Below are 20292 nucleotides of genomic sequence, written 5' to 3'. Positions count from 1 at the left end.
CTGTTGAATGGCTTCCGTTGAGGAGAGGGCGGTGGTTCATTGCTGAGGGTGTTTTTCTGTGCGTAGCGCCTGCACCTCAGCATCCCTGGAGCCTTCCTACGTCTTGAGGGCCATCGGAACAGACGAAGACCTGGCTCACTCCTCCATCAGGTGAGGGGAGGGACGGAACGGGGATGCATCAACAGGACATTTATGGTGCTTTTCTACTACAGGGCTGACCCGGGTCGACCCAGGCTGGCCTGCTTCTTTGGCGCTTTTCCATTTGTCGGCCTGGATCAGCACGGCACGGTACGGCACGCTTCTTTAGCTACCCTTCGCGGGCAGGAACCTTTTTGCGAGCCGGTACCTTTTTGCCAGGCTGCGTGTGACGTGTGACGCTGCACACCGTTGATTGGTCAATGGAAATCGTCACAACATCGTCATCGTATGTTTTCACAGTACACCTCTAACCGCCATTTTTAAATCTCACAACAGCGTTGAACAGCAGAGACTACTACTTCTTACTGTTCTTACTATTCAGTGTGTTCAGCATGCTATTGTGATCATGGAGAATTTTTGTTTGGAATTATAACCCATTGTGACGCGGAGATATTCGGCCTTAAGCGACGGGTCCCCCCCCCCCGATGAGCGTTTTACGATGTACCATAAATCTGCTTTGCTTATTCTATCTCGTTAACGGTTAGGGCTGGGACGACGCGTCGACGTAGTCGACTACGTCAATACGTCGACTTGCGTAATGTGCGTCGCAAATAAACAACATGGCTGCGACCAGTTACGAGAGCGACGTGTCATTGATTTTCAACTCGCGCTTTTATTTTGAAGATGCGAAAACGAAACCGGAAGTCTATAATATCAGAATGTGCCTCTTGTTGTCTTTCAGAGTCAGAGAACAGATACCAAACTGCCGGCATGTTTGCTGTAATTATATTACTTGGCAGTAGGTAGTCATCACTCAATGCTCGTCTCATTTACAGAACAGCATGGTTTGCTTGCACTGTTTGATCGCGTCATAAAAAATGTACGTCTCACATTGGCGAACATTCACACGGAACACAGAATGGCCGAACTCCGACTGTGCTGTAAAGTGGGTGGAGTGGAGTATGGACTCCGCACATGCGATAGTATGTATACTAGTATACTAGATAGTAGTATAATCATGCGAGCTTTTATCGATAGGAGATCTCCGACACAGTCGTACATCAATGGCGCGGTTAAGGCTTATCCCTCTGAACCTGGCCGATCATTCGGTGCATCCCTACTCTCAAGTATTGTGATTTTCTGTCGTTTTTCTTTTCCCTGTCAGTGTCCCTGTTAGACATGCCATCATTATGAACAGCTAAGATACTGTAACTTGTTGACCTCCTAACTGTCTCTCGCGACGCACCCGCCCCACACTTTGAGAAACACTGACCTATAATAATAATAATAATAACCAGGAGGCAGGCGGGGGGAGAGAGGAGGGGGGGAGAGAGAGGAGCGTGGGAGGGGGAGAGCAGAGAGAGGGGGAGAATGTTATGAATGTGAGAACTTTTATATTTTATAATATTATATTTTATGTTGGACTGTAAGAAAGAGAGGATATTTTTTGTTGTGGAATATTGCCCTGCAGTGCAGAAGCCTAATTTATATATTTGTACAAGAATAATTGAATAAAATACTGAAATGTTAATAAGAGAAGTTTTTGCCATTTATTTCGGGAAAATTAAGTGACACATTAACCGAAAAAAAAAAAAAAAAATCGTTAGACTAATCGTTAAATTAGTCGTTAGAGTAATCGACTAACCGGAAAAATAATCGCTAGATTAATCGTTAGAAAATAGTCGTTAGGGACAGCCCTATTAACGGTACATGACTAAAGGCCGATTTAGACTTCTGCGTAAAATCAACGCCGTAGCCTTGCGTAGTCCCGCGTGGGCCCGTCTTGCCTACGGCGTAGGTTGACGTGCACATCTCCAAAAATGTAAGAACGCGTCAGTTTCTACGCAACCGTAAGCTCTGTGATTGGTCCGCTTGGTAGCACATGATTCCGACTCTCTCGTAGACCAAAATACGGAAGCCATGACAGAAATACTCATTAATAAAGATTTGAAAAATTATGATAACCATCGTATTATCTTAGTTTAATGTCATTTCAATGCATCATAGAACTTTTATTTACAACCAGCATAACAACAAAATGGCTGTTCGTTGGGTTTACATTTTATTTATGATAGACATATTTAATGTTAAGTTATCTATAAGAACTATGATTGGTCCGCTTGGTAGCGTCACATTCCGACTCTCGTAAATGCGGAAGTCATGACAGAAATGTCATTTACTTTTTCTGTAATTACTTATTAATAAAGATTTGAAAGATTTGAAAATGTATGATAACCATCTTATTATCTTAGTTTACTGTCATTTCAATGCATTAGAGACATTTTCTTTACAACAAGCATAAAAAAATAAGTTTTTTGATCGCTATTATGCCGCTATGAGTACACCGACCAACGCGGCGCGGTCCGCGGACCAACGTAGAACTATAAACTTGGAGAGCCCTCGCATAGGCTACGGCGTAGCTGCGTGTAAATTCGACGCAGGAGTATAAATCAGGCTTAAGACTCCATTCGAATTTCAGTGAATAACACCGGCTATGAAGGTGGTACAAACACAATACTCCTTTGCTAACTTCACCATCGGTATACGGTCATTTTGAGCCCTTAACCACCGCTCTGACACCCCGAGAAGATATGCTTTTAACCGTAAACTCAATGAACCGGGAGTTCACCCGCTGCTGCCTGCAGCACCGCGCCTGCTGGTTGAAACTCCCGTTGACAGCGGGGGGAGAGAAAAGTTTTACCAGGGAATTCGCTCCGCGCTATGTCGACCGTGATAAGAGTGTCGTATCGACACCATTCAAATGGTTTTTGGATTCCCTGTCCTCTCCCCTATCCGAACACGTTTTAATTGTTATCCTAACCCACGGTAAATCACAGTTATTAACCCGCAAAGGGTGCCTCCGGGCACCGTGTTTGTCCGTGAATAACACCGGCTATGAAGGTGGTACAAACACAATACTCCTTTGCTAACTTCACCATCGGTATACGGTCATTTTGAGCCCTGAACCACCGTGGTGCCACCCCGAGAAGTGAACCGGGAGTAAACTCAATGAACCAGGAGTTCAACATGCGTCAAGTGCTTATTCACTACGAGCAGTGTCGACATCGATCAGGCAGTACCCATCTCATATGCAGGGCTTGACATTAAGCTTTTTCAGGTACTTGTCCTTCGGACAAGTGAACTTATCTTTTACTTGTCCTAGAGCTCAAGTTACTTGTCCAAATCCAAAGATTTTGAAAAAGCAATAATATGAATAATAATATATTATACTCTCACCGGCCACTTCATTAGGTACACCTTTTCAACTGCTTGTTAACGCAAATACCTAATCAGCCAATCATGTGGCAGCAACTCAATGCATTTAGGCATGTAGACATGGTCAAGACGATCTGCTGAAGTTCAAACCAGCATCAGAATGGGAAATAAAGGTGATTTAAGTGACTTTGAACCTGGCATGGTTGTTGGTGCCAGACGGGCTGTTGCGTGATATTATAGTGTCAATATGGACCAAAATCTCTGAGGAATGTTTCCAGCACCTTGTTGAATCTATGCCACGAAGAATTAAGGCAGTTCTGAAGGCAAAAGAGGGGGTCCAACCCCAAGGTGTGCCTAATTGAAGTGGCCAGTGAGTGTATGTGTATGCAAATAACACATTTGACTACTATTGATTTGATAATGATGTATCCTTAATTTTCAAATGTATTCATTAAACAATATTTTGTAATTATTTAAAAACGTAGGGGTAATCAGTGATTACCCTAACCCAGTGGTTCTCAACCTTTTTTGGGCCAGCGCCCCCCTGTCCATTATCCAGGTCTCTTACCGCCCCCCATCAAAAAAAAGTAGGCTTATTTTCTTCCCTGAATATTAACGTTGACTAATATTCTGTCTTATATCATTTAAAAAGCATGTCAATGAATGCCAAATAATGGATTTGATTTAACTGGGCAGTTGGAATATCATTATCATTAGTTTACCAGAGAGCAGAAAAGCGAATGTGAATGTGAATAAAAATGCTGTTTCTGAGTGTTGAACAAACTTAGACAAGATCAGAGAATACAAACAGACTGCTAGGGAACAGCAGCAATTTCACACATGTCCGATGCAGAACAAACAGTAGGCTGCAGAACTGTACATTACAACTAACATTGTTAGTTTTTTTTAAGTGTGCTGGTGTTGCATTTCGCCAAATTGCTGTTTTATGATGCTAATATTTATTAATTTTTTATTGGACTTTGGGGCGGTGGTGTCACAATATGGCGGCAAACGCTAGGGGGCTATTATTTTAATATTTATTAGTATTCTAAGGTATTATTTTCATAAACTGACCACTTAGTTCGAATTTCTCATATCAAAACATATCAAAACTTAACAAAGTTCCAAAGTTCAGAGCTCTGCGCTCTTGGAGCGCTCAGAGATGGGTGCTCTGACTGAAAACACGGTTTTGTCCGAGCGAACTGACCATTCGTGCATTTACGAACGTACCCGTAATAACACTGCTGACAGCTGATCAATCGCAAGCAGACAGAGTAGTGGTTTCCTATAGCAACAAAAGACCCTGACAGCTGTTCGGAGTGCTTATGTGTTCGTTTCCAGGACATCAGAGGAGCAACATATCACTAAAAAGCGATCGTATATTTTAGTTTGTAAACGTTAAGACGAACACATCGCAATGCTAACCTCAGAATGGCACTAGGGATAACATCCACAACAACACTTAACAGTAATACATTTATGTAATATACTGTGATGAACCTGCGAGGGGAGGGGACATTCGTAGCTGATTTCTCTAGGTTCGATTATTGGTAAGCGAGAGAGAGCTTTCCGGACTACGATCGCTTTTTTGAGATAGGTTGTTCCTGCTGTGATGTTCTGGTATGGTGGTATGGTATTAGCACTAATTGTAACTAAATTAAATAAGCTGTATTGAAATGAAGCGAATAAAGTGAATGCGTAAGCGCAGAGGGTAGTGTGTATACGCGGGGAGTGAGTATTTGGCACGACAGGCTTACGTCACCGGCATTAAGGGAGGTCGACACAGAGTGTATTAAGCACGTATTTATTACGTTTCACAGGCTAGTCAATGTCACAGGCGTGCTGGAGAGAGAGATGATCCAAAATAATAATAATAATAATGTCCGCTCGAACTCCGCTGGCGCGCGGCCGCTCCTGCGCGTCCCGCCCGCGAATTTGTGGAACCTAGGATGGTAGGGGAAGGTAGGGCAATACCGCTACCTGATTGGTTGGCGAAGCACTCGTGAAGAGCCCCCTCATTGGCTGGCGGTATTGCCCTACCTTCCCTGCTTCGCCAACCAATCAGGTAGCGGTATTGCCCTACCTTCCCCTACCATCCTAGGTTCCGCAAATTCGCGTCCCGCCCAGCTGTTCCCCTTCCGGGATAGTTCTCCGCGGTGTCTCCGCTACACACACCCTTTCAGGATCTGCTGCTGCTGCTGTGGCTCTCTCTCTCTTCACCACTTAATGCGCGAACGCCCCCCAAGAACACCTCAACGCCCCCCTTTTTTTAATATCTGTTCCAGCGCCCCCCGATGTTGTCTGAACGCCCCCGTTGAGAAACGATGCCCTAACCCTAACCCTTTTAGATTAAGATTGGCCACAAAAGGGATGAATATCTAGGAATATTTACAAAAAATGTTTGTAACTACAGTCCCTCCCCAATGGAAGCAATCTTATTTGCTAGCCTTTGGATAGTATCCTATATTCAAATTGAGAAATCTATCATAGTGTCATTCTGAAGTTCGTATTGCGATGTGCTGGTCTTAAAACTTCAAACCTAAAATATACGATCACATCGAACTACATGAAAATAAGCGGCATTGAGAAGAAGCGAATATGCGCATGTTCACGTGAATGGCACTAGTGACAGGAGACCCACAACACTATGGCTGCATTCGTAAACTCGCTCTGGAATCTGATCAGCACTCATGGAATGCCTTTTGTCCAATCAAATTACTTGGTCTCTTTATGACGTTGAACGCAGTGTGCGCTCTGAGCGAATTTACGAACTATGACGATAACGAACTACGAGAGACTGAAATAGCCAGAATGAGGCGCGGCATCGCTTTGCTTGCTATTGTTTTTTACTATTCAGATCGGAAGGAGGAATTAATGTTTGCAGATATTAATACATATTGATTTGTTTTTTTGTTTTGACTTGTCCATCGGACAACTGCAGGAGGAAGTCCACTTGTCCAAACATAAAATGTACTTGTCCCGGACAAGCGGACAAGCCTTAATGTCGAGCCCTGTCATATGCTCAACATAACAATGATACTACAGTTCATAAAGCAGACAAGTGAAGGCAGTGGTTTTAAGGGTTCAAAAAACATGACTTTATTATGTGTACATAGCTTCCTCTCTCTCCCTCTCTCTCTTTCTCTTTCTCTCCAAAAAACCACGGTTAATAATATACCACATGCGAGGAAAAAGTATACGATAGCTTCAAGTTCCTCCATGTTGCTATTGTTGTGGCTGTGTTGTGTCTCGTGAAAATATACGTCACCACCATGGCGCGCTGTTATGACTCGTAACTCCGCCTACTATCTCCTACTCCTCCTACTCCTACTCGTTCCTGGTCTCTTGTGTATAGTAGAAAACGTATTGTACCCAGAACTGTTCAAAAGCGTGCCGAAGCGAGCCGTGCTGACCCGAGCCGGGCCCGGTAGTGGAAAAGCGCCATTAGGCTGTGCTCGGCCTGTTTTCATCATTTGGTGGAAGTTTTCTTCATAGGCCAGTAGTGACAGCCCTAGTCATCTTTCTCTCCTTTGGAGGAGAGACACTGTAGGCCAGGGGTGCTCACACTTTTTGGAACCAAGATCTACTTTTCAAGTAGCCAGTCTGCCAAGATCTACCAGTCTAGTTTCAACATCGCAAACGTACATGCACGTACTACAAACACACACACACACACACACACACACACACACACACACACACACAGTTCCCAGCCTGCATAGTAAACTCACAATACACTTTCCCTCTCTCTGTCACACAGCCACAGGAGAAGACAATCACAAACCCTCCCTCTTTGCTATTCTCGCTCACACACATTCACACACACACACACACACACACACACACACACACACACACACACACACTCACTTTCTCTCACTCACACACTGACAGCCAGTCTGCAGTACCATAGCCAACTACTGATCCAACAAACAGAAAAGTAAACCAGATACAAAACAGGTAGTTCCCTAGTTTGAAAGGAGGAAATAAATGCATTTCTCTACCTTAGTGGGAGACCTGGCACTGGGAGGAGGCAGCTCGTTTCTAGTAGTCAGGGCTGTAGGAGCTGGTTGCAAGGTGTCATCAGCCACTGTGGATCTGTAATCGAAAAGGCAATCTGCAGCCTCGAGAAACTTTTTTCACAATTTCGCCGTCTTTGAATGACTTCTTGTGATTAACAAGAACGTGACTGACGCGATAAGAAGCTATCGTTGCAGCCGTACGTTTTCGCTCTTTTGCCACATTTCCCTTCTTCGAAATAGCCATCGTAGATTTGCTGATCAGACAGACGCATTTCCAATATCACATCGTGTAAAAAAGTCCTCCTCCCATTCTGGATGGAAGTTATACGTTATTGGTTTCTTACTTGGTCCAGCTTCCCCACTCATTTGTATAGCCTTTATTTTGTATTATATAGTAAATAGTAGAAATTGGAAGGCTAACTAGGTAATTAGTCTCGCCGGTATTTTGTATTTTGTAGTTGGCGCTGTTGACTGCGCATGCGTGGTGAACCTGTGTTAGGTGTAGGTGAAAAGATCAGATCTCAGACTGGCTTACCTGTACGTCAATCAAGTGGCAAAAGCCATAGTGAGGATGGATGATAGGCGAACTTTTTTTTTCTTTTCCATTTTTTTTTCCCCCGTTTTGTTCAATGCCATGCGATCTACCCATACTACCTTTGCGATCGACCGGTCGATCGCGATCGACGTATTGGGCACCCCTGCTGTAGGCCATAGATAGCAGCACCCTCCTGCAAAGGCTGGGTTTCTTTTTTTTTGTAAGATTTTATTTTCCTTTTTCCATTTTCTTTTTGCACAAAACATTATACACACATTACTTGACAAACATCACAATACATCACAACTTGACAAACATCACAACACATCTCAACTTGACATACATCACAACGCATCACAGCTTGACATACATCACAACACATCACAACTTGACATACATCACAACACATCACAACTTGACATACATCACCACACATCACACCTTGATATACATCATAACACATCACAACTTGACAAACATCACAACACATCACACCTTGACAAACATCACAACACATCCTAACATCCCAAATAAACCGTCTAAAGTTTATCCCAGTTTACCCCCTATACTTATCTAACTAATAATTCTAATGCATAATCTAATTAATCTCTTAGTACTATGTTTCTTGCACTATCTTTACGTCTTAGCTAAGGCCTTCACTATCTCTCCCCATATCTTTTCAAACTGATCTTTCTTATTATTGTCTATGGCTAAATTCTTCTCTATATTGGTATAATAAAGAATTTCGTTTTTCCATTGTTGTAGTGTTGGAGGTTTACTTGATTTCCAACTTCCAAGTATTAGTTTTTTAAATATAATTGATGAGTACATAATTATCCACCCCCTAGGGCAGGGGTCGGCAATTAGGTTTGGCCTCGGGCCAATTTTTTTTTGAGCCACTAGATGGCGGGCCCGAACATAATCAAAGGCTAATTTAAGTAATTGATTGTTTAAAAATGTGACACGTTCTAATGCTTTGACTTTTCTTTCGACTGTACACATCGCTAGTCAACTAACACAGCTTGTTTTGTGAACCTGCTAACAATGTAAAGTAGTGGTCTAGTTAACTAGGTAGCTGTCCAATCCATTATGTTGCAGTATTCTGGCTTGACTAGCAAGTTTGTGTTGTGATTCTCAACAACGTTGAAACGTAGTTTCACACTTTTCCATATTTTTGAATAATAAATGTGTGGACTGACGATGTAGCGTAGCCTAACTTATTCTAATAATTATGTAACATAGTTTCATTCTGATAATTATTCCCCCCTCCTCCCAGACAAGGTCACATTATTATTATTGGATTGGTTGTTTGCGTGCCGGGTGAAGTTAGCCAAACATTTAACCTGCTAGCAAGAGAAACATAATGTCACTCTCCAAAGGTCTAAAGAGGAAAGTTGACGGTGGAAACAGGGCATTTAAAGAGGAATGGACAGCGAACTATACGTTCATCCTACCTGGTTTCATCAATGCAAAGCCGTTGTGAGAGACATTTTCCGTGCTCACAATGTTCCCTTTCTATACATGCGAGTCGTCCTTTTCGTCAATGAATGCGATAAAGACGCACGAGAGGAATCGATGGATGCATAAAAACCTTGAGAACTGCCTGTGGATTAAAGTGACGTCCATATCACCAGATATGAAGCAAATACTGACCGATGGGAGATGCTTTTTGTTTGCGCCAATTTTGTTTTCAATGTTTTTCAGAAAATTAAACAGAATTTGCGTTGTTACTGTTCATATGTGTGTTGCAGTCACATATACGTAAACATTACGTTTGAATGGCTTACTGAGCTCGTGTTATTTTGTTCAAACCACACACGGTATGTCGGCTATTTCAGCACCGTGACGCGTTGTCCACCTGCTTATGATTCACTCTGAGGGGTTCAGCGTCAGTGTGCTTCGGTGCACCTTGCTGCCTGATTGTCTGTCCCTGTGTCATTCACTCTCAACATGGATAAAAGTACAATAAGCATTATTCAGGTGGAGTTCGATTCTCTATTCGGACATTATAGGCGCTATATGTGGGACTGTCGGTCCGATACTATTATAAAAAAATAAAAAAAAAGAGTGGATTCTCAAAATAATCTGCTGGGCCAAATATTATTGGTGACGGGCCAGCAATGGCCCACGGGCCGCCTATTGCCGACCCCTGCCCTAGGGTATCTTACTGTGGCTACATCCTGGAAAAGACAGATTGAAGGATCAAATTTGAATCTTTCCTTATGTACCCCTGAGAGCCAATGTTCTATGTCAACCCAGGTTTTCTGTACTCTGGGACACTCCCAGAATGCGTGTATTAGTGAGTCTTTTTTTCCACACTTTAAACAGTTATCTGATACATTACTATAATACTTATGGATTTTATCTCGCGTGTGGTAGACTCTATACATTATTTTATATTGGATTAAACGTAGATTTTCATTAACTGTCATGTCATTTGTAGTATTCCAACACTCTTTCCATTTTAAACCTATATCTGTTCTTCCTAGTTCTCGATTCCACATCTCAATCCTACTTTCTAACAGTTTTTCAGCTACATAGGTCTTCTGTAGAGTTCTATAAATTTTACCTATCAAATTCTTATCAATTTCTCCATCAAATATGATATCCTCAATTGTACTCTGCTGAAGGCTGGGTTTCAATTCACATGTGTTTCGCATCCTCTGAATTAAGATGCCATAATCACCTCAAAATAACATCCATGCTGGTTTGGTGTCTCATGTGTTCTTCTGGTTCCTCCGATGATCTGCAGGTTTGGCATTGGTCGCTTCAGCACTGAGCAGGAAGTGGACTACACAGTAGAAAAATGCATTCAGCAGGTCAGACGCCTCCGAGACATGAGGTAAGAGAAATGAAGTAGTACCTAATTCATTATCTACAGTGGGGTGCAAAGATTTTGGCACCCCTAGACAAAATGCCTTTTACAATTAATAGCTAAGTGAAAAGAAGCAAACCTAGCCTCTAAATGGTACAAAGTTAAACATGACACATTTCATCCCATTTTAAAGCAAGATAAAAAAAAAGAAGAAAAAAAAGAAGAAAACAAGGAAAAAGGCCTTGTGCAGAAATGTGGGAACCCTGTCAGTTTGTAACTCCTCCTCGGGCAACTATAACAGCTTGCAAACGCTTCCTGTAGCCAGCGAAGAGTCTTTCATTTCTTGTTTTGGGAATTATTCCCCATTCTTCCTGGCAGAACACCTCTAGCTCAGAAATATTCTTCGGCCTTCTTGCATGCACAGCATGTTTGAGATCTCTCCACAGATTTTCAATAATATTCAAGTCTGGGGACTGTAATGGCCATTCCAAAACCTTCATCGGTATTTCCTGGAAGTATTTCCTGGTTGATTTTGAGGTATGCTTCCGGTCATTGTCTTGCTGGAATACCCAACCTCTCTTTAACTTCAATTTCTGGACTGACCTTTGAACATTAGCCTCTAGAACAGGGGTCGGCAATAGGCGGCCCGCGGGCCATTGCTGGCCCATCACCAATAATATTTGGCCCAGCAGAATATTTTGAGAATCCACTTTTTTTTTCTTTTTTTTTTTTTACAATATCGGACCGACATTCCCACATATAGCGGCTATACTGTCCGAATATATAATCTACCACCACCTAAAGAATGCTTATTGTACTTTTATTGAGAGTGAATGACACAGGGACATACAATCAGGCAGCGAGGTGCACCGAAGCGCACTGACGCCGAACCCCTCATAGTGAATCAATAAGTGGACAATGCTTGGTGCTGAAATAGCTGACATGCGGTGTGTGGTTTGAAAAAAATAAAACCAGCTCTGTGGTAACCTTTAAACATAATAAAGCCACATGACGCTTGATGTCCTTTCGGTTTGTACTTTATATAGAACGGGAGCATGGAGTCATACATATGTCTGTGCGTCTTACACTGCGCACCTGTAATCCATATCTGAATACCGGATACGGAAACACATCCTGCCTACATATGCTCACATTATAACAAGCTCAGTAAATCTTCAAACGTAATGTTTACTTATTATGTGACTGCAACACACATATGAACAGTAACAACGGAAATATTCAGTTCAATTTTCTGAAAAACATTAACAAAATCGCCGCAAAAAAAGCAGAATCCGCTTGGCTTGATCTTGGAGGCCGAGGGGTGGTGGTGCATAGGCCTATGCTCCTGTAACGACAGAGCAAACACACTATTAGGGATAATAATTACAATGAGCCATTCATTCAAAATATACAAAATACAATTAGGTTATTAAATACAACAACGACAGGCTTGGTACTCACTTAATGTGAAAAGTGACATCTCCCATCGGTCACTATTTTCTTGATATCTGGTGATATGGACGTCACTTTAATCCGCAGGCAGTTCTCAAGGTTTTTATGCGTCAATCGATTCCTCTCGTGCGTCTTTATCGCATTCATTGATGAAAAGGACGACTCGCATGTATATGTGGAGGGGAACATTGTGAGCACATAAAAGGTGAGTCTCTTGATCATGCTATACTCCTCTGAGCATGCCACCCAAAAGGCACTCACAGACTCCGCACTTCTGAGCCCATCACTGACCAGGGAGCTTGTTTGGAAATCAATTAGCTCCATTTCTAATGCAGCCTCGTCTAAGGAGGGGATCATTTTTTTCGCCTGGGAGGAGAAGTCTCCACTTGGTCTGACTGTGAGAGGGTCGCGTACAAAGGCAATGATGTCTTTTGGGATGGAGTAGTCCTCAAACCTTGAAGTGAAGTTGGCCCGTAGCTGCTTGATGAAGTCCACCATCAGCTCTGTCACTTGTCCCGGTGCCTGTGATTTTAGTGTACTGAAATGTAGGAGCCTCCCAGTGGATATATCTGACTCGAACAACTCCAGCTTCCTCGTGAATGATTCAAGCTTTTCAACCATGTCAACTATGGTTTTGCCTCTCCCCTGTAGCTGCAGGTTAAGCTGGTTTAGGTGGCCAAATATATCCGCTAAAAATGCTACATTGGACATGAACTTTTCGTCTCCCAGAAGGGCAAGGTGGTCAGCTGCTGCCCTAATCTTGCTCAATCTAAGAAACGCCTTGACCTCATCCAGTAGCGCACAAAAGCGATCCAACGCTTTCCCTTTGCTCAACCAGCGCACGTCATTGTGTAACAGCAGGTCATCGTGGGTGGCCTCTTCTGACTCAGCCACAAGTTGTCGGAAAAGCCGATGCTGGGTGCTTGATGTACCCCTGATAAAATTAATGACACGCATCACTTTATCCATGACTTCCTTTAGCTCGCCACTGAGTCTGGCGCAAAGGACACTCTGGTGGATAAGACAGTGCAGTCCATGCACTTGGGGTGCGTGCTCCTTCACCCTGCTTACCAGACCTCTGTGCTTTCCCACCATAGCAGGAGCCCCGTCTGTCACGATTAGGTTAACTTTCTCAAATGACAATGAATGCAGCCTAAACAACTCTTCCAGTTTCGTAAATATAACGTCCCCAGTGGTGTGCCCTTCTAATGCAATAAGAGACAGCAGCTCTTCCCTGAAATCCTTTCCATCAAAATATCTAGCATAGACGCACAACTGGGCTACATCTGTAACGTCAGTGCTCTCGTCAACGGCTATGGAAAAGTAATTGGCTTGACTGAGACCCTCGATAATTTCTCCCTGCACAGCGTCGGACAATGCCTCTATGCGGCGGGTAGCGGACCTCGCAGAGAGGGACACCTGTTTCACTGACGCAATGACACCATCCATCAACTTGTCGGTGGCCAGTTCCTCCAAAACTACCACCATCACCTCCTTGAAAACCTCTGCGTCAGTGAATGGCCTGTTGTTCTTTGCGAGCACCCACGACGCCTTTAGGGACGCAGTTGTCACTTTCTGTTGAGGTGTGAGGCCTCGCACCAAGGTCCTGCTGCTGTGCCCATAACTTGCTGTCAGTGCTTCAATCTTGCGCCGTCGTGCCTCTGTCTTGGGTGGAAAGGCCACTTTGAAGGTGCCATGCTTCGTCTCGTGGTGCCGCTTAATATTATAGTCTTTGCAAGCAGCCACAACTTCATTGCAGATAAGACACATCGGCTTTGCATTAATGAAACCAGGTAGGATAAACACATAGTTCTCTGTCCATTCCGCTTTAAATGCCCTGTTTTCACCTTCAACCTTCCGCTTTAGACATTTGGATGCCATTTTTCTTTTGCTTTTGCTAGCTAGCAGGTTAAGTGTGTAGCTAACGTCGCACTCAATTAGGCCCGCGGGCCATTGCTGGCCCATCACCAATAATATTTGGCCCAGCAGAATAACAACACAGAATAACAACACAAACTCGCAAGTCAAGCCAGAATAGCAACGCAATGGATTGGGTGAGTAATCCACACTGCTACCTAGTTAACTAGAACACTACTTTACATTGTTAGCAGGCTCACACAACAAGCTGTGTTAGTTGACTAGCAATGTGTCATTGATTTACAACAACGCGGAAATGTATTCACATTTTTCGAAAGAAAGGTCAAAGCATTCGAACGTGTCACATTTCATTTTTTAACAATCAATTACTTAAATTAGGCTTTGATTGTTTTGGCACGCCATCTGGTGGCTAAAAAAAATATGGCCCGAGGCCAAACCTAATTGCCGACCCCTGCTCTAGAATGTCTTGATATTTGGTGGAATCCATTCTTCCTTCCACAATATTGCCTGTGCCCCCAGCTGCTACACAACCCCAAAGCATAATGGATCCTTAACAGTTGGCAAGGTGTTCTTCTCTACAAATGCTTCATTCAACCTTCTTTGGTTGTGGCCAAAAAGTGAAATGTTGGTTTCGTCAGTCCAAAGCACATTGTTCCAATAGGCTTCAGGTTTCTCAAGGTTTTCTTTTGCATACTTCAGATCCTTAATTTTGTGTTGAGGTCGTAGGAAAGGCTTCTTTCTGGCAACTCTGCCATGTAGGTCTTTGTTGTTTAAGGTACGCTGTATTGTTGTCCTGACTGGTGTCCGTTACTCTTTTTTGCAGCTCTTTTGCAGTGATGTGTGGGTTCTTCTGAGCATTTCTCACCAGATCTCGGGCCATTCTATCTGACATTTTTCTTGGTATTTCAGATCTTGCCTTGACTTCAATTGTTCCAGTTTTTTGTAGCCTTCTCCTTGATGGTGGAAGTGAACTATCTTGATTCTGACATCCTTGGACAACTGTTTAGAGCAGAGGTTCCCAAACTTTTTTTAACCAAGGCACCCCTGAAGCTTTCCCCCTTCTCCAAGGCACCCCAACTCTACGAAGATTTTAAAAATGCCTCGGAGCTTAAACTAAAAACAATACACGATGAATTGGTTTGAAAATGTGTGTTTATATATAATACATAAGTATTGCCCCAATGAATTTTAACAAGATAATAAAAGTCATAAATGAACTGTAATGGATGGGCAAGAATGCATAGGTCAGTCAAACTATCGCTAAATTAAATAAAATTGTGGCCCTCAAGGATTGTACAATATGGGAGGAGACTCAGAGGGAATTCTTCACACAAATACAATATCAAAGGCCTGTATAATCAATCAATGGAACAATGCTTTTTTGGGGGGCTTAAAATAATGCCTTAAAATGTAATTCTCATTTCAATGCTCATTCTGAGATTATTATTTCACATCTGAACCAAACGGGTAACTCACAACTATAATAATTTAACAATAATAATCATGACAGAATTGTAAAAATTGAGAGAAATAAAGCAAAGAAATATGTTGTGCGCATTAGTGGGACACATGCGCCTGCTTTTGGGAGCAGAGTCTCTTTATGCGGGGAGAGATAGTGGACAGCGCGACACGCAGGTCCTGTTCCACTGACAGACGCGTGCGTGTCTTGTTCTTGACGAGAAGGAAGAAAAAGCCAGCTCGCACAAGTAGGAGGTTGGGAAGGGTAAAAGCACATTGATGGCGCTCTCTGAGAGAGATGGATATTCATGTCCCACAAGCAGCCAAAACCTATCCAAACCTAGCTCACCATGTTTGAGCTTCAGTGTGCGGCCCATAATGAGCTCTGCCAGTTCATCTGGAGCTTTGCTGCTCAAACTAGCGGCTGATGCTGATGAGAGGGGGTTGAACGGATCCCGGAGCCAGTCGAAGTCTTCGTTCATTGGAGGGAAATAGGACTCAAATCTCTCCTCCAGCATACGGAGGTGCGCAGCGATCAGATTCAAGAAAGACGCTAACTTGTGTGCTGCGTCATTGGCCGTCAACGTAAACATTTCAATGTTTTTCTTGGCCACCCCGTCTTGCCACCGTCTCAATTTGGATCGGAATCCGTTCAGTTTGTCTGTCGCTGTCAGGATATTCTTGCATTTTTATGTTGAGGTCATTAAGGTGGCTAAAAATATCTGCCAGATAAGCAAGCTTAATCCACCACGATTCATCTTCCAATTGTTCTTTGTATGGCAAGTCGTGCTCACTGACAAAAGTTATCAGTTCATCTCGGAGCTCATAGACACGGGATAACACCTTGCCCCGCGACAGCCAGCGGACCTCTGTGTGTAATAAGAGCCCCTCATGCTCGGACCCCATCTCATTGCACAATGTGCTGAACAGCCGTGACTTCAGCGGGCGTGATTTGACATAATTAACCATTTTCACCGCTTGGTCCAAGACTTCAGTGAGGAGTAGTTAGTTAGTAACTAGTAGGCCTAGTTAGTAAATTAATATCTTTCAAATCTGAGAAATATATCTTTTATTTGCTTATGAACTCCATTGCACATGTAATAAACAAACGTTTATTAATGTATTATAATTTAATATTATACTTTTTTTTTTTTTTTTTTACGAGCAGATTTGGCGGCACCCCCGGACAGGTGCTGCGGCACCCGAGGGTGCCGCGGCACCCACTTTGGGAACCTCTGGTTTAGAGGAATCCATGGTTTTTAGCACCAGACACAACAGCCACTGCAGTCGGATACTTTAGAAGGCATGGAGTTACTTCAGAATATATAGTTCAACCCTGGAATTCTATTCACCTGACTCATTGAAGCCCTAACGAGTAAATCACCGTGGTCTGGGCCTTAGTAATCATCTTCTCAAAAGGTAACAAAGAATAATCCAAAAGGGTTCCCAAACGTTTCCACCCAGCCCTTTTCCTTTTTTATCATTTAAAAACTCAGAACAATTAAAATAAAAAGAAACCTTGTGTAAAAATGTGTAGAAAGGTGTCATGTTTAACTTTTGTAGCATTTAGTGTTCAGGTGTGCTTTCAATCACTTGGAGATTAATTGTAACAGACATTTAAACCAGGGGTGCCCACATTTCTGCACCCCACTGTATATGGTGAGCTGGCCCATAGATTTAATGTTGAATAAGTGTTTAAGAACTCATATTTATTGGTATTTGAATTAGTAACATCAAACTGGAACATTCATTCATTGCACTCTGTCTCTCTACCTCCAGCCCCCTGTGGGAGATGGTGCAGGAAGGAATCGATCTGAAGAGTATTAAGTGGACGCAGCATTAAAGAGTCTGGAGGAAGCTGGATGAGCTTTGTGAATACATGTCTTGTATAGTTTGCCTAATATGCCATTCCCTATTAATTCTAGGGGGTATCTCTCCTGTCAAGAAACACGCACAAACTTCCTGGTTGGGGTATTGAGTATATTTTGTGTTGCAGAACTGTTCTTTTTGCATTTGATAAAGTATTATTGAAATATAATGATGAGCTCTCTTACATTTTATCAGCTTTTGGTCATGGCCCCTGGGGCTTTCTGACTGTGAGAACGTTAGGAACTAGTACAGGCTACATCCAGTGAGTTCATAGTAGGGATGTAATGATGCACTCAACTCACGATTCCATACGATTCACAATACGATTTTCTCACAATTTGTTTTAGCAAAATGCAGATAAATTATGACATGAAATACATATGATATGATATGAAAACGATTATTTTATTTATTTCTCAGACCAAAACTACAAAATACTGTATTTTCTTAAAGAATCCCTTTTTATTTTTGAGGTAAGGTATAACTAAGATAGGGTATAACTTTGAACAAGCTACGTCAAAAGTTGATCTGCTGTTTAAAAAGAGTATCTTGATAAATGTTTCATCTCACCGATTTGATTCATTACATATTTGTATTGATAATGACCTGTCTGGCGATGCATTGTTACTAGGGCTGGGCAAACGATAAAAATTTCTTTTTCGATAATCACAAGAATTAACGATCAATTATCGATCAATTGCTAAGCTTTTTTTTTCATAAAAAAAAAAAAACTAGGGCAGAAATAACAAGCATGTTTTCCTTGGGGAAAAACGTTATTTTGTATTCCATCCAGGCATTCCATTTCACAAAGCATTTCGAAAGAAAAAAATATCTGCGAGCCATAACGTTAGCCCAGTAGGCTGCCCACACGCTGAGTTGCTATTGCACACATTCATTCATTCACATTCAAACTAGACACTAGTCAGATAACAATCCTCTTAAACAAGGCAGTGAGTAGCCTAAATTGTTTAACTTAAAAACACATTTTACGTTATAAATAAAAATATAGTAAAATAAGTAACTCTCCATAGGAGCAGTACAAAAAACAGTTACTCACAAATAGGAGGATGACTGAAAACGTTAGTGTCCTTAAGAGCGTCCAGCTTAACTTAAATTTAAAATCCAGCGAGAGACTGTAGGCGGCAGGCCTACTGGTTCTTGTTCAGAAAGATGATCATGTTCAGGGGTGAGAGACGAACGCAATCTGGTGACAGTTAAGGCCGATTTAGACTTCTGCGTAAAATCAATGCCGTAGCCTTGCGTAGTCCCGCGTGGGCCCGCCTTGCCTACGGCGTAGGTTGACGTGCACATCTCCAAAAATGTAAGAACGCGTCAGTTTCTACGCAACCGTAAGCTCTGTGATTGGTCCGCTTGGTAGCACATGATTCCGACTCTCTCGTAGACCAAAATGCGGAAGCCATGACAGAAATGTCATTTACCTTTTCTGTAATTACTTATTAATAAAGATTTGAAAAATTATGATAACCATTGTATTATCTTAGTTTAATGCAGTAACGTGCAGTGAGGTCATTGGCTGGGTAGGCAGTGAGCTATTAAAAAAAATCATTTGATTAACGCAGCAGCCAGACTTCAAATGGCATAGCGCATACTATAAAGGCAATCAATAGCCCTTATATATTTTAACGCAGGCTCAAAACTCACTTCTTCAAGAAGTAGGCCTACTACCAGAATCCTCTTAAGCACCTATTGTATTGTTAGTTTGCTATTCTTCATTTTGCCTTAAAAAAGCAGTACACTCCTACGTTAAATGCAATTATTGATAGGGATGCTCCGATCTGGATTTTTGGGGCCGATACCGATCACCGATTTGTTTCCTCAAGATCAACCGATACCGATACCGATTTTTAAAAAAATACATAACTGACTGGATAGCCTAAATATTTTTTGCTTTTTAGACAAAAGTTTTGATCCATTAGGCACCAAGCAAACGCAGACCCATTTTTATGGCATAGTAAAGGTCTGGCCTATCACCCAGTTAGGGCCTGAAGCCCAAGTCAGTCGATATGGCTGTATAAAAGACATCATAAACGTGGCCTTCATGGTTTACATACTGTTACGTCCTCCTATGTTTTCTGTTCAGTTATCTGTCTTCCCCAGGAAAAAATCAAAAATAAAATAAAATAAAAAAAGATCGTTTTTTGCGATCGGCCATTTTTGCCGATCACCGATCGAGTCATTTGGAGTGAAATCGGCCGATTTAAATCGGTGGCCGATAAATCGGAGCATCCCTAATTATTGAAGTCGCTTTAGCGTCGACTAAATGACTGTAATGTAATGTAGGCTAATATACTATACTATAAAGTCAATCACATAGCCCATATATACTATACTATCAAATAGCTGGTCAAAAATGTCATGTATTGTTATCTCACAGCGTAGCGCAACAGCCTGTATGGAAATGTAGAACCGCGGCGCGAACAGCAGAGGATGCCGCTACGGCAAGCCAAACAAGCCAAACGCAAACTGTCAATCATGCTGTCAGAAGCAGCGTGGCACGGTGCCTCAACGTCCGTCAATGAAGACAATGTGAGAACAGACTACGCATGCGCAAACCTACGAAACTGTTGGTCTATCACTTCGCATAGCACAGAGGCACAAGCACAGTCTGCTTCAGCCTCTCGCCAGCAATCAGCTCGCTTTGGGAGCAAACTCTCCTGGTGCCAGGGCATGCATTATATTTATAAAACAACACATTTTACATCATTTATTTTTCATTTTAACAACATTTTAACACATTAAAGTTAAGAATAATGAGTAAAATAAATAAAATATATATTTTTGAGATAAAAAATTTAAAAAGACTGATATTCTTTTTCTTTCTTAAATGCCTGGGTGAGGCACTGCCTACCCTGCCTCACCTGACTGCACGCCACTGGTTTAATGTCATT

At 42.3% G+C, this 20292-nt stretch overlaps 1 protein-coding gene across 1 annotated transcript in view; it reads left to right on the top strand.

The window, feature by feature from the left end:
* The window catches only part of nfs1 (NFS1 cysteine desulfurase), a 38750-nt gene extending 21038 nt beyond the window's left edge, over window positions 1–17712 (top strand). Inside the window, exons 11-13 of the mRNA XM_080535394.1 lie at window positions 67–150; window positions 10664–10753; window positions 17294–17712. Coding sequence (XP_080391520.1) covers window positions 67–150; window positions 10664–10753; window positions 17294–17357 — 238 coding nt within the window. The 3' untranslated portion in view covers window positions 17358–17712. The remainder of the gene's footprint in view (window positions 1–66; window positions 151–10663; window positions 10754–17293) is intronic.
* The last annotated feature ends 2580 nt before the right edge of the window (window positions 17713–20292 follow it).

The sequence above is a fragment of the Nansenia antarctica genome (assembly GCF_963989245.1).
Source record: "Nansenia antarctica genome assembly, chromosome: 6".
Classification (NCBI taxonomy): domain Eukaryota; kingdom Metazoa; phylum Chordata; class Actinopteri; order Argentiniformes; family Microstomatidae; genus Nansenia; species Nansenia antarctica.
Note: the sequence above shows the minus strand (reverse complement) of the source record. Positions and strands in the feature narration are given on the sequence as shown.